Below are 20,317 nucleotides of genomic sequence, written 5' to 3' on the forward strand. Positions count from 1 at the left end.
TTCTCTCTCCCTGCCCCATGTTGAGTCTCTTTCTATTATTTTTTAGAGTTATTTGTACGTTGGATCTGCTCCTAATCAACTGAAAGCCCTTGAGTGGAGGGAACTTACTTTTGTTCCCTTCTTACACCCTGATCAGCCCCTAGCACACTGCTTGGCACATAGCAGACACTCCACAGTTAATTTTTGACTGCATAGACGAGCAAATAAATGATGAGTAGATTAAAAATCAGAAGCCAAATATTAAATAATTGAAATAATGATCTGGAAAAACGAACAGGGAAAAATAAATTTGAATCATAAGTAGTTAGTTCTTCATGAGAAAAATACTTGTCCTGTGAATCATTCTATATCTTTATCCTGCATTAAAATTTAAACTGGAATGTTCCCACTTAAAATGTCTGTGTACATTACATGTTCCAAGAGAAGTCAAATTCATAATCATGACTGTACTGTATTCATAAAAGGATGTTTTGCCATATCAGTATTAATGTCATTTTTTTGGTCTTTCTTGGAGAAATGTACATTTTAAGGCTAAGACTTCGCCACAAAAGAAATTCTATCCTAAACTTCTGATGCCAAGCCACTAAAAATTCAGTTGTCTATACTGTGAAGCCATCCAAACACCTCAATGAATTTTTTATTCCCTTGTACTACATGGCTGCTCATCTGAACAAAGAGGAAGACTTACACATTATAAATACTTGATGGGAAGATTGATCTGAAACAGAAGATATGGAATAAAGTGTAAAATAGTGTAATATAGAGTCCTTGGTAAATGACTGGATTAAGAGAATGAGTGAACAGGACTTCCCTGGCGGTCCAGTGGTTATGACTCTGGGCTTTCACTGCAGGGAGTGTGGGTTTGGTCCCTGGCCGAGGAACTAAGATCCCACATGCCATGCAGCATGGCCAAAAAGTAAAATAATAATAATAATTCAAGTTAAAAAAATTTTTTAATAAAAGGAAAAGTGATCTGCCTTTCTACTAGATGTCTTTTCAAGGAGTATGGGAGCCCTTGCATGCTTTCCCAGATAGTGTGGTAAAACATGAAGTTAACTTTTGATGCTTCTTTGTTTATTAAAAACAAAGGCTTTGGAGTATCATGACTCTAGGTACCAAGAGGGAAGAGGGATAAATTAACTTGAGTATAAGACAAAGAGATCCAGCTTAAACAAGCACAGAAAGCATTCTCATCACCTTCCAGAGTTTCTCTCTCTGATTCTAAACTCTGCATCCCCAAACCACTTCATGTTTTGAGAAAGGAGAGAAGATGAGAAAGACAAAATGATGAGGGGGAGGACAGGAAAATGGGAACAAAGTGGAGGTGAGGAAGTAGTGGGACTACTAAAGAGCATTTAGAGTTACACAGAAATGGGGAATGGAATAAAAGCTGCAGTGAGCACCAGAGACAAACAAGATAAACTGAAGATTTCTGAATCATGCACGACAGACTATGCCTAATAATTCTGCAACCATAATCTAGTGGATGCCATGTACAGGCACGATCCTAAGCATTTTACCTATACTAAATCAGGGGTCCCCAGCCCCCAGGCCACGGACCAGCACTGGTCTGTGGCCTGTTAGGAATCGGGCTGCACAGTAGAAGGTGAGTGGTGGGTGAGTGAGCAAAGTTTCACTTGTATTTACAGCCGCTCCCCATCGCTTGCATTATTGCCTGAGCTCTGCCTCCTGTCAGATCTGTGGTGGCATAGTAAGTACTATACCCTCGAATCATCCTGAAACCATCCCCACCCCACACCTTGTCTGTGGAAAAACTGTCTTCCATGAAACCAGTCCCTGGTGGCAAAAATACTAGGAACCACTGTATTAAATCATTTAAACGCATGACAGACCTACAGGGTGAAAAGCATAGAAAGCCTGACCTAAACCATCTCAAACAAAACAGGAAATATATTGGGTTGTACAAATGAACATTCAGCTGTTATCCAAGGCTCAAAAAATGTGTTCCTCTCTCCATTTCTTCACTCTGTTGCCATTTTATTGACCTCAGGTCCTAGCAGGCTGTCCCTTTCTAATCCTCAAAAAGCTGCCTATAGCTGTGAGTTGAGGTACTTATTTCTTGCTCAATTCAGGGTGGGGGAAATACAGTTGGAACAAAAGTCCCAGACAAAAGTTCCAGAATTTGTTTTCCTGATTTGCCAGGTTTTGTCTTGTGATTATCCCATGAACCAAACTCAGTTCTGAGGAATTTGCCGACTGTTTTAAGCCAAGTATAGATTAACCCTGAAACTTGGGTGGGGGGTGCAATTCCACCCAAACTAGATTGATGAGAAACTCAAGGAACCATTAGAAAGGGGGCAAGAATGAAATCTTTATAAAGGTAGACTGCAGAGATGGTAAAAATGGACATAAAAATTAATAAGTAGCTATTAAATAAAGCAAAGACTCCAAATGTAAAATATTTTTATGATTCAATTTTTGTTAAAAGCTTCCCTGGTGGCTCAGAGGGTAAAGAATCTGCCTGCAATGCAGGAGACCTGGGTTCAATCCCTGGGTCAGGAAGATCCCCTGGAAGGGTGCCATGGCGACCCACTCCATTATTCTTGCCTGGAGAATTCCATGGACAGAGGAGCCTGGTGAGCTATAGTCCACTCGGTTAGTCACTGAGTGACTAACACTTTACATGTATTTTAACATATGTATATATGCATGTGCCTGTATCTATCTGTACTGAATTGCAGCAAGAGAAGCCATGCCAGGCTGATTTAGGCGGAAAGGAAAAATATTTTAAAAAGGTTTTTACTGGTTTGGAATCTCCATGAAGTTGGCTATCTTGTCAGACTGCTAAAAAGAGGACCCTGAAAGATTTGTACACTAGTGACTTATTAAATGTTGCTGGGAGATGCCTGTTAGGCAGTGGGGAAAGCAGGACAGGGAAAAGGAGAAAGCCCAGCAAAGGTGCAGTCTCCAGTGATGGTCCCCAGGGTAGCTACAGCCTGATTCCACAAACACTGTAGCAGAAGTTACACCTTAGTATGGCCCCAACCCAAGGTCTAGGGGCTGGCCTTTCCAACTCTGCACCTCCAAGTAACTGGATAAGGGCTGTTACCCAGGAAGGCAACTTCAGAGGACTTCTAGCTTTCTGTGCCCCTTGGCGAAAGCTAATCCAGGAGCTGCATGGGATGTAGGTGTTGCTTTCAGAATGAAAGCACCTTAAGATGCTGGGAAAATGAAGCACACAAAACAGTAAAAGGGGATCTGGTGAGATCTGGGCAAGGCACGAACACGATGCACTCGTTTAGCAGAACCAGCTTTGAACTACGGGGCTCAGTTAAACACAGTGACCACACTGTGCAGCTGCCCTGGGAAATCCTGCATAGGGCTGGTGTCCATGAACTCAGTGCCGCTTCCCACTGCTGACTGTGGCCACCACCACTGCCTTCATCAGCGGGGATTCCTTGTGGTTCTTGCTCTTTGAGTCCCTAATTTCTAAAGTCTAGAAACTGGGCTTTCCTGGTGACTCAGACGGGAAAGAATCCTCCTGCAATGCGGGAGACCTGGGTTCACTCCCTGGGTTGGGAAGATCCCCTGGAGGAGAGCATGGCAACCCACTCCAATACTCTTGCCTGGAGAATCCCCGTGGATAGAGAAGCCTGGCATGCTACATCCAGGGGTTCAAGGACACGACTGAGTGACTAAATACAGCACAGCCCACAGGGGGCTAGGTGATGGAGGTGAGAATGTGTGTTTATACCTCTGCTGTAAGAGATGCCAGAAAAAAAGAATATCTGGCATTTTTAGCTTCTATATTAAGAGGCAAGCTGTGTGTCATTAAGTATTAAGTGGGAATTCCCAAAGCACTGGGAGAGGATGCTCACCTTGTGTGGCCAAGAAGGGCAAGAGGTGTTCTTGACACATACTCACAAATACATAAAACATTTAAGAATTATCCAGACACTATTAACAGACATTACCTCTGGAGAGTGGAATTTTATATCTTTCTGTAGTATTTGAGAATTTTATAAGGGGCTTATTTTTTTTAATGTTGAAGAACTGGTTTACTTCTTAAAAGATCTATGCCTTTATTAAGAACAGCTTTTAGGAGGTCAGAATGTTTTAATTAAATTATGTACTTTCTCCTTTCAGATTTGGTGGTGATCAAGCATTTTTTTCAATCATTTATTGAACATGTATTGAATCTTGTGCAAGGGCCACATAATTAAAAAAGACACAGCCTCCGCTTTCAATGAGGTTGTGACAAGGATTGGGAATAAGATGCTTTTGAATTTGCGGGTTTTATTTTATTTTGCTTTCTCAAATACCAGCCAGACTTTAGCTTCAGAGAGTAAGTGCCTGAACTAGGCAGCTTTAACTAGCTCTCCTTTTCTTCCCTATAAAATGGAATTGAAGACTGTAAGTTGTAGATCCTCCTGATGATTTCCAAGCTAAATGATGTTGGTGTATTTGAAAGGAAGTTGCTATGAAAGTATTGTATGCTCTTGAATTTCATTTAAGATTTCATTAGAATTAGGTAACATCACCTCGTGTTTTGTGTCGGACTGCAAAAGACTTATTGCTATCCAGATGTATTCCTTTAGCTGATGGTAATATAAGCATTCTCAAAGCTCATATTTCTAAGCCTGGGATTTAACACAAAACCATAGGTAATAAAGATGTATAAAATCTAGCGTCTGAATCATCCGATCTTCCTGACATCTAATTTTGATTTATGAAACATTTAATGATATGGTCAAGCCAAGTTGTAGCTTGAAAGGAGTTACTTTATTCTACCACTCACCCTCAACTCCCCAAAGGTCCATATAGTCAAAGCTATGGTTTTTCCAGTAGTCATGTATGGACGTGAGAGTTGGACCATAAAGAAGGCTGGACACTGAAGAATTGATGCTTTTGAACTGTGGTGTTGGAGATGACTCTTGAGAGTCCATTGGACTTCATGGAGATCAAACCAGTCAATCCTAAAGGAAATCAGTCCTGAATATTCATTAGAAGGACTGATGTTGAAGTTGAAGCTCCAATACTTTGGCCACCTGATGCAAAGAGCAGACTCATTAGAAAAGACCCTGATGCTGGGACAGATTGAAGGCAGGAAGAGAAGGGGATGACAGAGAACGGGATGGTTGGATGGCATCAACTCACTCAATGGACATGGGTTTGAGCAAGCTCTGTGAGACAGTGAAGGACAAGGAAGCCTGTGTGCTGCCGTCCATGGGGTTGCAGAGTTGGACACAACTGAGCGACTGAACAATACCCTCAGCTCCCCAAAGCCACCCTAGGGAAGCAGCTTGCAATGTGAACTCAGCAGCAGGAGCCAGCTACTTTTACCAACCAGCATATCTCCCCCAAGTCTCTCCTCTCTAGAAACTCTGAAACTCCACTGCTTTTAAAAGTCATCCTGGTTGACAATGGTCCAGTTGGCTGACATAAAATCATACACTACTCTTATAGGTAGCTAACACTCTTTTGATTTGGAATTAACTCATTATAAAAAGAATCACATTTGAAATCCACCCTTACATTCTGAAATATTATATTTCAACTCAGTTGACCAAAGTAACTGTTTCCAATCTGTTGTCTGTGGAACCCTAGGGTTCCATGAAGGTGCCTTCGGGCAGAGAAAGCCAGAGACTGAGAGTGAGGCTGAGGGGTGAAAGATTCAGAGTGCTGCTTTCCTGCCCAAGATCAACCCATTCTCTCTCCTAACTTTCTACATACTGGGCTTCCATGTAAAGGCTTATTTGGAAAAAAAGTTTCTGTTAATTTTTTTCAAAGTGACTTGAAATTTAAAATGTGTATTCTCTTCAACTCAGAAATGTAACTTTAAAAAAATTACACTGCAGGAAAAAAAAATCGAACTCATAATCAAGATTTATATATCAAGAACTCTGTTATCATTACTTTGTAATAGCAGTACATTGGGAACAACCTAACACTAACAACCTAACACTTTCCAATAGGGGACTAGATAATCAAGCTATGGTATAGTCATTCTATATAGAAAAAATACTATACAGCTGATCAAAATGCATAGAAAGATCTTTAGGACACATTTAAGTTTTTTAAAAGAAAATTTCAGTAAAATGTGCTTAGTATGGTCCAATTTATGAAAAAATAAGGTTATATACTTGCCTACTGTTGTTTTTGTTTAATCGTTAAATCAACTCTGACACTTTGTGACCTCATGGACTGTAGCCCACCAAGCTGCTCTGTCCATGGGATTATCCAGGCAAGAACACTGGAATGGCCTGCCATTTTCTTTTCCAGGGGATCACCCAACCCAGGGATCAATGTGTCTCCTGCATTGGGAGGCAGATTTGTTACCACTGAGTCACTAGGGAAGTACATACTTACCTATATATTTAATAAATGCTTAGAACAAGGGACTAGAAAGGTATAGTATATCAATTGTTTCTAGGGATTACCTCTAGGAGGAGAATATGTAAGGTTGGCAGGCTGGTAAAAAAGGACTGTCACACTTTCACATTTTCTTCCAAATCTTCCTGAGTTGTTTGAATGTTCTACACTCAGATTTTATCCAAATATAGCTTATGCACATTATTATAGAAAACATTTTTTACAGAGCTTGAGATCATCATGGTGCTAATGAAACCATGAATATCTGCCTTTTCCCTACATTATCAAGTTAGTGTCACAGACGGAGTATCTCTGTTTGTCTGGAAAAGACTGAACCTACTAATCCCAGACCAGTCTTCTCAACCACAGATACCACTGTTAACAGTCAGATCAGGTGCGAGTGTGTCACTGGTTTATGGCTTTCAGCTCAGCATGCGTCTTATGGGCAGGTTTGTGGCTCTGCTCTTTGTTCTTTGTTTTAAACCATATCATACAATTCATCCGTACCATATCATACAAATCATCCATTAACAGTACCCAATTCAGCACTATTTAGTATGTTCAGAGTCGCAAAACCATCACCACAGTAGATTTTAGAGTATTTTTATCACTTCTAGAAGATAGCCCTTACCCATTAGCAGTCATTCCTCATGCTCCTCCCCATCCTCTACAATCCACAGATCTATTTTCTGTCTCAATAGATTTACCTATTCTGGAAGTTTAATATAAATGAACTTATACAACATGTGACCTTTTGGCTCTAGCTTCTTTCAGTGAACAAAATTTTTTCAAGGATACCATTGCATGTATCAGTATGTCATTCATTTTTATCGCTAAGTAATATTCCTTTAGATGGATATACCACATTTTATTTATCCATTTATTAGCTGATGGACATTTGTGCTTTTTCTGCTTTTTGGTTTGTGAATAATGTTGCTCTCCACATTTGCACATAAGTTTTCGTATGTACCTGTGTTTTCATTTCTCCTGGTAATATATCTAGGAGTGGAATTACTAGGTCATATGATAATAATACTTTTTGACATTTTGAGGAATTGCCAGGCTTTTCTAATGAGGTTCTACCTATTTACATCCCTACCAGCAATGTGTGAGTGCCTATATCCTTGCCAAAACTCATTTTGTCTGTCTTTTTGATCATAGTCTTAGGAAAGAAGCAGCAGTTCCCATTATGTTCTTGTGTATTTGAGAATGACTACATGCATTAGTTAGGCTTCTACTGCAATAGCATCACATAATAAAAACAACCTCAAACTTCTGTGGCTTTAACTACAAGCATCTATTTCTCCCTTTAACATGTGTGGATTGACTGTGGCTCCACTGGGCTTGGCTGGGCATTGGTTCTGATCCATTTCATGAGTCCTTATCCTAGGACCAGGGATTTCTCTTCTCATAAGGGAGCTCAGAATCTCAAGCAGCAAACAGAAATACCCTGTGACCTAAAACAGGCACAAGTCACTTCTCTCAAACCATTATCAAAAAAATTCATGTCTCCAAACCCAACTTTAGTGGAGCTGGTAAGTAAACTTGTTTGCAATGGCAAAAGGTACAAGTGTATAAGTTTACTAAGTATAGAAGTAAAAAGCTGGGAACAATAATCCAGTCTACCCTACCACTCAATTCTCTATCTCCAATTCTATCCTCCTCCTTGTTTTCTAACATGGCTTAGCTATTACATGTAATATGTTGCTGTCATTAAATTTTACTGTCTCAAATCGAAGAAACCCTTTTTGTTAACCAAATAACTCCTCCTCCCAACCTCTCCATCTAGACAACACCATCCAAATAGGAATTACCAGAAGCTCAAATAATCACGAATTAGAGCGCCCATCTCCCATCATGCTTTCTTCCTCTTTTGTATCAAATGCTGCTAGCTTCCACCCAATATTTCTTCTTCTTAGAAAAGAAAAAAAAAAAAAAAAACTGATTTGATTCCAAGTAGCAATGTGCTTTTTCCCCAGCCTCTCTCATTTTGTAGCTGAGGTTCACCCTGGGATAAAAGTCTACTGTGAATTTCTGGAGAACTTTGGTTTCTTTGTCATTTTCTTCTCATTGCTGTTACCTAGGACAAGGATGTGAGACTAGAGGTGAAATGGCTATATTTTAACCATGTATAGATGAAAGCCACTTGCTGAGACTCAGGGTGCAGAATGGAAGGAGGAACATGGAACACTGATACCATCACGAAGTTCAGCCCCACCTGGCCTGCCCGCTTCTGGAATATTATGTCACCCTCTGATAATCAGGCATCAGTGTCCACATGGACTGCCAAATAATTTAGAAATTTTTTAATGTGGTAATTGAAAGTGAAGTTTCTCAATTGTGTCCAATTCTTTGTGACCCCATGGACTGTAGTCTACCAGGCTCCTCTGTCCATCCATGGGATTTTCCAGGCAAGAGTACTGGAATGGGTTGCCATTTCCTTCTCCAGGGGGATCTTTCTGATCCAGGGATCGAACCCGGGTCTCCTGCATTGTAGGCAGATGCTTTTACCATCTGAGCCAAAGTGGTAATTAAGATTTCCTAAATTTTGGGGGGGCTCCAAAATCACTGCAGATGGTGATTGCAGCCATGAAATTAAGACATTTACTCCTTGGAAGGAAAGTTATGACCAACCTAAATAGCATATTCAAAAGCAGAGATACTACTTTGCCAACAAAGGTCCATCTAGTCAAGGCTATGGTTTTTCCAGTAGTTATGTATGGATGTGAGAGTTGGAATGTGAAGAAAGCTGAGCGCCGAAGAATTGATGCTTTTGAACTGTGGTGTTGGAGAAGACTCTTGAGAGTCCCTTGGACTGCAAGGAGATCCAACCAGTCAGTCCATTCTAAAGATCAGTCCTGGGTGTTCTTTGGAAGGAATGATGCTAAAGCTGAAACTCCAGCACTTTGGCCACCTCATGTGAAGAACTGATTCATTGGAAAAGACTCTGATGCTGGGAGGGAATGGGGGCAGGAGGAAAAGGGGACAACAGAGGATGAGATGGCTGGCTGCAATCACCGACTTGATGCACGTGAGTTTGAGTGAACTCCAGGAGTTGGTGATGGACAGGGAGGCCTATGGGGTCGCAAAGAACTGGACACGACTGAGTGACTGAACTGAACTGAAATGCTCTATAAACTTCTAATCTTTCATCTCAGTTATTCTTTGCTCTCTCAACCACCTATGCACCCAGTTTCCATTCTTTGTCCTTCTCAGCCATTTGTGTCCCACCTACCTGGAAGCTGATGTTGGTGACTTGTCATCCAGGGTCCCTTGCTTGTTGGCTTTTTGTTGAGTTTGGCCGTGGAGGCACTGGCATAAGCAGAGCAGAAGGAAAAAGAAGTCAGGGTATTTCTTCCCGTCCACTCTCTGCTTTAGTGCCTCTTCTCTGGCAGTGGTCACAAGCCTCCCAACCTCAGCTCCCATGGGATAGCCCTCTCCCAGGGCTTCAGCTCTCTGTAGGGTCCTTAATGCTACTTCCTCGGGTGATAATGGCTCCCAAACATTGTTGGTTTCTGGCAGCTTCAGCATTCCTTGTCTGCTCCTATAACTCTGCCCAGTTTCTATATGTGGCCCCTGCAGTCCAGTGCCTTCAAATAAACCATCTGCAATGAATTGTTTCCAGCTGGCCCCTGACTAATGCAGTAAAACCTCTCTTGGTATACATGCTTCAGGTTTGCATTTCAGTTACATTTCTCATAATCTTCCCTTTGCTTGAAATCCCTTTCCTCCCACTTCTGTGTCTAGCTGTTCTTCCAGGCCCTCTCAAACACCACTGCTTCTAAGTAGCCTCCCTTAATTCCCACACCATGGAAATCTCTTCTTCCCTGAAACTCACTCAACACATACTTGAGAGTTATTATCTTTATTTTGCTTTAAATTATAGTGACTTACGTACATGTAACTCTGGCCAGTTTGTAAATTCTTTGAAGTCTGAATGTACACCTATGTCTGATTTGTTTTTCTCTCCTTAATATTCCTCCTTGAACTCTACCTCCCTCCCCAAAGCACCTGAAATAAAGCTTGGTGCCAAATGGGTGTTCTATCCCTCATTTTTGTTACCATTTATTACTACTGATTACTATTATAACAGACCCCAGATACTAATTTAATTGTACACTTTATAAAAATTTATGAAAGTGATGGCATAGACTAAAATTTCCCTTTGGTGATAACATGGTTGTTACATTTAAAATATGCAAATTCATCTATATAATATACATCTATGATAAATGCATATGAAAATATGCAATTCATCTATGATACATATATAATAGGGGACTTTGTTTTTATTTAAGAGTTTTCTGATGGTTAAGTCTTATTTTCTCCCAATACTTTTTCTTGGGTATCAAAGACACAAATCCTGCATGGGCAAATATTCATTTGTAACAGGTTTTTTAACATTATGAGTTGGAATAGAAGTGACAGTTATCTTCTAAGCCAGTATTTTAAAGCTGTGTCCTGGGGAGTGCTATCCAGTCTTGCCAGGAATGGGGATACACTGAAAAGCCCTCAGTAGGCTTTCACTTGAAGAAGGGTTCTGATCTTCAGAAGGCGTGAAAACAATTTCTCTAATCTCACCTCTTACTCCAAACACCATTACAATGTCTCTGCTTAGTTGCTAAGTCTCTTGCCTAAGTATCTCCATATCTGGAAATTCACTGACTATGCAATAAGATTAAACAATGTGTTTTCAAACAACTCTAAGTTTAGAAAGTTCTATATTATATTTGGCTGAAACCTGATGACCCATCTTTCTTCTGCTTGAAGCAGTAAGGAATATATCTAAAGTTACTTCCTCAAAATGGTTGATTTTTTTCCTCCTTTTGAAACTAATTCCCCCGTATGAATACTTCATATTCATTGTCTTAAATCATAGTATGGCTTGTTGCATTGTTTTTCTATCTTAATTTGGGCATTAACAGGATTAACTATTCCTTCTACCTTTAGTGTATCTGAAAATTTGTGTATTATGCCAGAATGTTCATAGAAGAGACCACCTTTGAAGTTGATGTCAGCACAAAAGAATGCACAACATTCAAGCCACATTTCTCCATCGTTTCACAAAGATGTCATAAAAATTTTTTATTAAACACTTATTTAATTCCAAGTGTTCTAATTCCACTGTATTTCCATGGTATGCTGCTGCTACTGCTACTAAGTCGCTCAGTCATGTCCGACTCTCTGCGACCCCATAGACAGCAGCCCACCAGGCTCCCCTGTCCCTGGGATTCTCCAGGCAAGAACACTGGAGTGGGTTGCCATTTCCTTCTCCAATGCATGAAAGTGAAAAGTGAAAGTGAAGTCGCTCAGTCGTGTCCAACTCTTCATGACCCCGTGGACTGTAGCCCACCAGGCTCCTCCGTCCATGGGATTTTCCAGGCAAGAGTACTGGAGTGGGGTGCCATCACCTTCTCCACGTACTATACATACTGTTGTTCTACAAGACCATGTAGGACATCCTATTGACATGAAAAAAATATTCATATTATTTACATAAAAATAGGTTATGAAACAGAATGTGCAGCATGAACCTATAGTAGTTCATTTAAGTTCATTTAAGGTCTAGAAGGCTTCAGATGTTACAGGGTTATCTGTGAGTAATGGGACAATTGGTAAATTTTTTTCTTTGCTTTTCTGTCCCAAGCATTTTCTACAATGCATTTTCTAGTGTAATAAATATAACTGATCCAAAAAAGGAACAAATTCTTCTAGAAGCATTGTAGAGAAAGCATTTTCAAAATTTAAGGCAGAACTGGACAGACTTGGTGATCACTTGATGTGGGAAGAGGAGGGTTTAGAGTGATCCCCAACTAAAGAGTGATTTCTAGCTAAGAAAATCATTCATTTGAGCTTATTAATTGGTTAATTTAAAAAATCAGCTTTGGAGGAAAATATGATGGGCTACTTTCTATGGTTATGTAACCAACCACCTCAAAATTTAGTGGCTTAAAAATAAAAACATTTTTCTTATACTCATAAAAGTGCATCTGGGGCAGTGCTCAGCAGAGGTTCTCTCCTCTCTGATTTGCTCTCATTAGTTTGGGGAGTTTTAGGGCCAGGCTTGAGGGGATTGGGTATTATATGAATGTATGACCTCTCCCCATGTCTCACCAGTACGGCGGCTTCAGGAATTCCAAGGTACTGAGACTGAGGTGGAAGCAGGGGAGGCAGACAGAGGGCAAGAAGAAAGGATGGAAAGCAGCACAGATCATGTGGTTCCATGCTAGCCCTTGCTTCACTACAAGCCCAAAGACATATAGCATGTGGTTGGGTGGCTTGGTAGGTGTGGCACAACTACTTGGGTTGTGGTCTCCAGACAACTGTATGAGTAATTGTGTGTTTTTTGAAGCAATCCATGGGATGGAGGAAGGAAAGGGACGTTTACCTGACCTGATCCCTCCTATATTGGTTTTCTGTTGCTGTACAATAATTCACCACGAACTTAATGATCATTAAAATACCCACTTATTAGCTCATAGTTTTATAGGTCAGAAAGCAGGTAGAGCTGGGTTATCTGCTGGGGGGCGGGTATCACAAGGATGGAACCAAGGTGACCCCTGAGTTTTCACTGAAGGCTCTGGAGAAGATTCACTTCCAAGCTCATTCTTCCTGGCAGAATTCAGCTCCTAGTGGTTTTACAAAGGAGGTCTCCATTTCTTGGCTGGCTGTTAGCTTGAGGCTGCCCTCAGCTCTTAGAGATCCCCTGCTTGTCTTGTGATGTGTCCTCTCCATATCTGAACAGGTAATGGACAGTCAAATCATTCTTGAGCTCTAAATCTCTAACTTCCTTTCCTAAAATTAGCTAGAGAACATGCTCTGCTTTGAAAGTACACATACAATAAAGTCATGCTCATTAGGATAATTTATATATTTTTTTAAATTGCAGGACAATTGCTTTACAATATTGTTAGTTTCTGTCATCTATCAACATGAATCAGCCATAGGAATACATGTATCCTCTCCCTCTTTAATCTCCCTCCCATCTTACACCATATCCCACCCTTCTATCTAAGCTGTCACTGAGCACTAGATTTGAACTCCCTGCATCATACAGCAAACTCCCACTGGTCAACTGTACCATCTAACAAAATCTAATCTTGGGAGTAAAAGCCATCAAATTATACATCAATTATACACAGCACATTTACCAGGGTCCAGCTCTTTGTGACCCTATGGACTGTAACCCACCAGGCTCCTCTATCCATGTGATCTTCCCAGCAAGAATCCTGGAATGGGTTGCCATTTCCTCCTCCGGTGGATTTTCCCAACCCAGCGATTGAAGCCGCATCTCCTGCACCTCCAGCATTGCAGACAGATTCTTTATGGCTGAGCCACTGGGAAAGCCCACCCCAGGGTGGTAAACATTCCTATATCTGATTTAAGAGCTGCTGGATAGTATACCAAGACCAAGACTGGGGCTGACGCTATAATGTTAACAGATGAGCCATGGAAATGAAACTATGCCACCTCTGTTCCACTTCTATGACTTTTAACAAAAAGAATGCTCTGAGAATCCTCACACTTTTAGGTATTCAATAAATGTTTGTTGAAGGACCTATGTATTGGACAGAAGAGAATAAGTATTTATAAGAGTAAATGAGAGACTCACCAACAGGTAAATAGATTTTAAATGAGCACCTAGCTGTTTTCAAAGTGTCTCTCCAGTTCTGAATGAATTACATTCCTGGGTCCTGAGAGAATAAGAGCCAATTCAACATATATTTGTTAAGTGAACGAGGGAACAAGTTAATTTTGTTTGGTGATCCTCTGTCTACAGGACTTGAAAGCCTATCCAAACCACCACCTCACCCACCCCCATCAAAATGCTAACTTAGTAGTGTATATTCTTTCTCGGTGATACTGTAGGAAAACTCTTAGAGATTATCATTCTTACATTTCATTAAATACTAAACATCTTTTAAAAGGCACGGTCACTAAAATTCAAACTGCGAGTTTGAGCGGTGCAAATAAGTTCATGTTAAAACACTGGGAGTGTTTTTCAGAAATATGTGTTTGTGGAGAAGGAAATGGCAAGCCACTCCAGTATTCTTGCCTGGAAAAGTCCACGGACAGAGGAGCCTGGCGGGCTGCAGCCCATGGGGTTACATGACTGAGCATGTGTGCATGAGGGTAGAGGGTGATGGGTTGGTAGCAATAAACTGGTAGAACTATAAAAAAAAAAAAAAAAAAGAAATATGTGTTTGCCCTGTGCTATACTGATCTTCTATATACTGAACATATGTACATGTGTGTATATATATATGTGTGCATGTATGTATATGAATATATGCTATACATCATATTCAATAAATATTAATCACAATTTTTTCTGTGACCCTAAATAGATTTACTTCCAAAGTATCTTGCTTTAATAAATCTCTGGTTAATTATGTATAAAATACACATAGGATTAATTCAATCAGTTATAATCTGAGAAAATCCTTTCATCATTCTTTAACTTATGAATATGTTAAAGGATAAATATTTGATAAAGTACAATGTGAGAACTTCAATACCTTCATTACAGATGCACTTTCTTTTAATCAGAATAATTTTGATTATTCTGAATAATTTTGAAGATATTTTAATATATGTAATGCTTTTCTCATCCTGTGGTACATTTGTAAAACAGTAAATTAGTATGTCTATTATAAACAAAAGTCTATTATGAACTAAATACTACCTACATACAAATGGTGGAAAAAACAGGCATTAGAAATACTACCAATCCCCATGAAATTTACTTCTAGTTTACAGACAAGACACAATTAAAGAACAAGATATGATGCATTTAAAAAGTCTATTAGAGTTGGAAGAACCCTCAGAGATTTTATCCTAAAATCTCAGATTTATCCTAAAATCTTCTCAGTTGAGAATTGAGTACAGAAAACATATAGAAACTGGAAAAAAGATAAGTATAGCTTCCAGGAATGAAAATATATAAAATGGCTACATGCAATATTTGTTTTCTATCCTTCTGATTATAAATTCAAAAAGGGTCAGTCTGATAGTAAAGCGACAATGATCCAAAAATAAGTGATTCTCACCCCCATTTTTTTTCTGTGCTGTTCTTAGAGTCAAGGATTAATGCAAAAATAAAATTCTGGAATCCCTTCCTTGCCCGCTCTGTTTATTTATTTATTTTTTAATTCAAGAATATGATGTACCCAACTTTGTAACTGGCTGGTTCAAATCTTCGTTGATTTCTCCTACATTCATCCTCAGAATTTTATCTCTAGTCCAAGCAAAAAAACCCCAGAAGCCCATTTTGTATGAGTATGTAAACTGCACACCACTGTGTAAATATGATCACATTAAAATACGTGCAAACTTGGCAGTTAGGAAATGTCACTGCAATCGTTAGGACGTGAAATTTCAATCTCTTTGATGAAGATACCATCTTTCAGCCAAGCCCTGGCAGAAAATCTTAGGTTCCTGTTAGACCCCTCCCTCCCGAGTCATCTGCCGGGCTCCATCCGGAGGGATGGGGGCTCTCCTTTTCCATCACAGTTAAGCGTTCCCAGACTCAGGAGAAACCTTGGGTTTCTGCAGGGCACTCAATATGCAGCTAAGTGTCCCAGCTCTGTAAAGGGCAGCTGGAAATGGATTTAAAATGGCAACGCGGACCAATCAGCGCCGCCGCGCCAGAAGCAGACATTTACACGCGCCTCCTCCACAGGCACAGAGGAACCTGGCGGTGCCTAACTCCCTACTTAGGGCTGTAAAGTAGGCGTTTTTTAATTCCACGGTGGTCTGTATTTGAGGGAAAGAAAAAAATCTTCCTTGAGTAAAAGTTTTTATTTTGGAATTGGCCCAAAATAATTTTGGGTGTGATGTGTGAAAATCTGAACCTAATTTTTTCAGAGTTTTTGTTATTCAAGGATGAAAAGAGGTACATTTTAAAATGTACTCCACCTTTTTCAAAACGGACTGGGGTCATTATGGTGTTCACATAACTCAGAAACAGCCCAGGCTATAAAATTAGGACTTGGCAGAAAGGGAGTTCCTAGGGAGAAGGTTAAATCGAGGTAAACTGAAGGGAGAGTTGGACAGTTGGCTCAATTGTGGAGTTAGGAAACATGAGGTCCCCTCGTAGGCAACTCTTCTACCCTGCGAGCGCTGGAAGCCGGATGCATAGAGCCAGTCGAAGGGAGGTTTCGCTCGCCTTTAGCCCTACCCGGAGAAAAACGCTCAGTGGAGGCTGGTGCGCTCGTGTGCCTGTGTGCACATTGTTTGCAAGTGTGCATGTGTGCGAATGTGCATGTGTTTCTGCGTGCATGTGTGCATATAAGTGCGCGCCTGTTTGTTTACATGTGTTTATGCCTGCATGTGTCTGTGGGAGTGTGCACGTGTATCTAAGTGCACGTGTGTGGATTTGCGAGCAAGTCTGTGTGTGTGTGTGTGTGTGTGTGTGTGTGTGTGTACGCGCGCGCGTTCTCGATGGGTCGTGCAATCTGCGAGGAGGGTATTCCGACATAGAGCAGGGCTGTGGGGGCTTGTTCCTACTCCCCTTCATTTGATCCCACTCCCAGGAAACTAGAACTCTGCCGCGCGTGCAGCCAGACGCTTCCTGCAGAGTGTTGGCTCCGCATCGTAGAGGTGCAGGTAAAGGCCAAGCCCCTAAACGCGGCTCCGGGGCAGCCACATTCCCGCGCCTTTCTAGGACAGCCGCCCAGGAGCGACCTCGGGCGGCGGGCGGGGCTAGGCCGGCGGCGAGCCGGCCCGGGATTCCCGGCCTGTCCCTTTAACCCCGCCGTGAGGCGGGAGCACGTGAGCGGGGCTCCGGGTGGCACCCGGGCGCCGCCGCCGCGGAGGCAGTTGTATTTCGAACACTGCCTCTGGCCCGCGGCCAGGCGCCTTGGCTCGGCGGTCTGCCTGGCCTCCCTCCTCCTCATACTTTTCCTACAGCGCAGCCCCCTCCCCTTTATCCGCCCACGATTAGAGGTGGGCACTCCCCCCATCTCGCCGCCCCCTCCCCAAGCACACACACACTCAACCCGCTCGAATTCTGGGGTAGAAATTCAGAAAACTTCCAGCCTGGGCAGCGCGCGCTTGGTGCAGGACGCAGGAGTAATCAGCCCGTCCCCCTCCAACTCTACGGTGCCGCTGCCGCCCGCTCCCGCCACCCGAGAAGGAACGGTGCCACCCACCGCTCCGTCCCCTGCCTGCGCCCAGTGCCCGACCGGATCCCCGCAGAATCTCCCCATCCTCCCTTCGCTTTCCGACTGCCCAAGGCGTTATTTGTTTTCTCTCTCTTTCTCTTTCTTGCTCTGCGAGCGCGGAGCGGGGGGGAAGAGGAGGAGGAATTCTTTCCCCGCCTAACATTTCAAGGGACACAATTCACTCCAAGTCTCTTCCCTTTCCAAGCCGCTTCCGAAGTGCTCCCGGTGACCGCAACTTCTGATCCCAAACTTAGAGGGGAGCCTCCCAACTTCAATTCCTCTTTTCCTTCTCCTTCGCTTTCCTCCTCCTCTCACTACCTCCACCTCCACCGCCACCTCCACCTCCGGCACCCACCCACCGCTGCCGCCGCCACCAGCAGCGCCTCCTTCTCTCCTCCTCCTCCTCCCCTCTTCTCTCTTTTTGGCAGCCGCTGGACGTCCGGTGTTGATGGTGGCAGCGGCGGCAGCCTAAGCAGCAGCAGCCCTCGCCGCACGCCAGCTCTCGCCCACCCCGCCTCATTCTCCAGCCCTACCTCGCAATCTCCCGAAAGGTGCCGGGCTGATTCGGGGCGGCAGAGGCGAAGCGGCTGCAGCGGCGGTAGGAGCGGCGGCGGCAGCGGTAGCGGCGGCGGGAGGCAGGATGAGCGCACGCGGTGAAGGCGCCGGGCAGCCGTCCACTTCAGCCCAGGGACAACCTGCCGCCCCGGCGCCTCAGAAGAGAGGACGCGGCCGACCCAGGAAGCAGCAGCAAGTCAGTACGCGGGCGGGGTGGGGGCAGTAGCCCACCTCCGCTACCTCCGCGAGGGCCCCGAGACGCGCGGCCACCCTAGCGCGGGAGTCCAGGCGCCGCGGCCGCCGCACGCCGCCGCGGGGGCGGGCTGCGGAGTCCGCGGCGCGAGTGCGCGGCTGAGCCCCGCTCCGCTCCGGGCCGGGAGGTGGGAGCCGCGGCGGGCGGCCGGGTGCGAGCAGGAGGTGGGGTCGGGCGAAGCGTCCTCGGACTTTCGCTATTGTGCCCGGCCCGAGTGGCGCGGTGTCTCCTGGTGACGGGAAACGGCCGGGTCCGACAAACCGGGACTCGCCAAGCACTTTCCTAGTCGCTTCACAGTGGCCCAGGAGGCAGGGGTCCTCTGGCGGTTCAGGGTTGGAGGGCCTGAAGTCTTGGGGACCCGGAGGCTCTTTCTCCCGCCAACCCGGGCTGCTCGCTGGCCGGGAACTGGCGCGCCGCAGCCGCCCCCTTGGCGCCCTCCCCAAGTTCTCGGTGGCCTGAGACTCGCGCCCTCCCGACAAAGAACTCGTGGGCCCGCCCGGTTCTGTTAGGGCTCTTTAAATGCGGCGCGGCGTCCGATTTGCGGCCGCCGCTGCTGAGGTGTCCCAGGAAAGGGGCTGCAGGAGATCCTGCGTCCCCACGGGACAAGATTAACTAGTTTGGCTAAGGGCGCAGTGGAAAGTAGTGTCCAAGAGGGTGCACGGTAGCTAGGGTCACTTCCTCGCCAGGCGCCCAGTCCCCCTTTTGCCTCCGGATCCCGCGCCTCAGCGCTGCAGACATTAAATGTACCCTTCCAGAACGAGTGGCTGGGGTCTGGGAGGGGACGATCGAGGGGCGCCCGGGACCCCGCCGAGTGGAGGGTTTTGTCTGCGGATGCAACCAATTAAGCGTGCAGCAGGCGCTTGCAGAGCTGCGCGCAGCGCCCAGGGCGGAGGGGTTTTGTTCGCGGCAATTTCCAAGCCTTCGCGGGTAGGGCTTGAGCGGGACTTGTCTATTGAGAACATTTAAACTCCGCTTCCGCGGGCTTTAAAACTACTTCTGCGTTCTTTAGCTTTAAAGCGCTTCTTTCAGGGCAAATAGGCCGAGCAGAAAATAATCCTGGAGTCCCAAAGCTACCTAGAGCAAGGTGGGGAAACCGAACAATGTTTACATGCCATTGCGTTTGTTGTACCTTTTTGAAATCATCAAAGGAAACAAGCCAATCTAGAGGCCCCAGAGTTTTCCCGCTCTGCCTGAGCGACACTTTACACCGCGTTAGGATCCTGTTTTACACCTCCCAGGAAGTCACTGCCCTTCCCCCCACCCTTGTTTCCCACCCGCCACCCAGCTTTCTCAAACTCTGCTAATTGCTCCCCACCTCCGAAAAATAATCCAAATAAAATTGCAGCGGGGTCTGGAGGTGATTGAAGGTTTTACCTTTGAGTTAAGGCAGAGTTCACAAAGAAAGAAAAATGTGTCTCCGATGTTTCTCCGGATGTGCCCACTGGCGCTAGTGGTCCCACAGAAGCTTGCAGGAAACCTTTCCCAGATTGTCTAAATAGAATGCGAATTTTCATTGAAGACTTTAATGCATTTTAAGCTAATTAGTCTCATTTAATCACCGAATCTGAATGAAATGTAAATTGATGATTCACTGGATAAATATTTAGGATCTGGAATATTAATCATCGCATTCTCTTAACCACTTGAGTATTAACTACTTGGCATAGAAGCCATTTAAAGTTTTGCTAAACCTATTGATAGTTTCAATTTCTCCATCCCAGACTCTTGCATTCCTTCTCACTACCACCCGCCCCCCCTACCCCTTTTAGTTTCCTTCGGTCCACCCCCATAAGGGTTTTCCCAAAAGAAAGTTTTGGAAAAAATGCTTATTTTTATCAAAAGATATTTAAATGTAGACTGGAGACCATGCCTGCATCTCCAAAGGGAAGTGAAGAATTGAAGCAATTATCTAGATAATTCAAGCAAAGCCTTCCACAACGGAGTTACCCTAATTATTTGGAAATTTTAGGAGGAATGGAGTTATTTTAAGTTGAAGAAGTTGGATAATTGT

General features: G+C 43.7%; 1 protein-coding gene across 2 annotated transcripts in view; it reads left to right on the top strand.

Moving 5' to 3' along the window:
• The first annotated feature begins 17,337 nt into the window (after positions 1 to 17,337).
• The window catches only part of HMGA2 (high mobility group AT-hook 2), a 147,811-nt gene continuing 144,831 nt past the window's right edge, over positions 17,338 to 20,317 (top strand). The window contains exon 1 of one of the 2 annotated variants that reach the window (XM_044941587.1): positions 17,338 to 18,249. In XM_044941587.1, the coding sequence (XP_044797522.1) occupies positions 18,139 to 18,249 (111 nt within the window). In that variant the 5' untranslated portion in view covers positions 17,338 to 18,138. The remainder of the gene's footprint in view (positions 18,250 to 20,317) is intronic. The other variant, XM_006066451.3, reaches the window with a different exon arrangement.

This window comes from Bubalus bubalis, chromosome 4, assembly GCF_019923935.1.
Source record: "Bubalus bubalis isolate 160015118507 breed Murrah chromosome 4, NDDB_SH_1, whole genome shotgun sequence".
In the NCBI taxonomy this organism is placed as follows: Eukaryota; Metazoa; Chordata; class Mammalia; order Artiodactyla; family Bovidae; genus Bubalus; species Bubalus bubalis.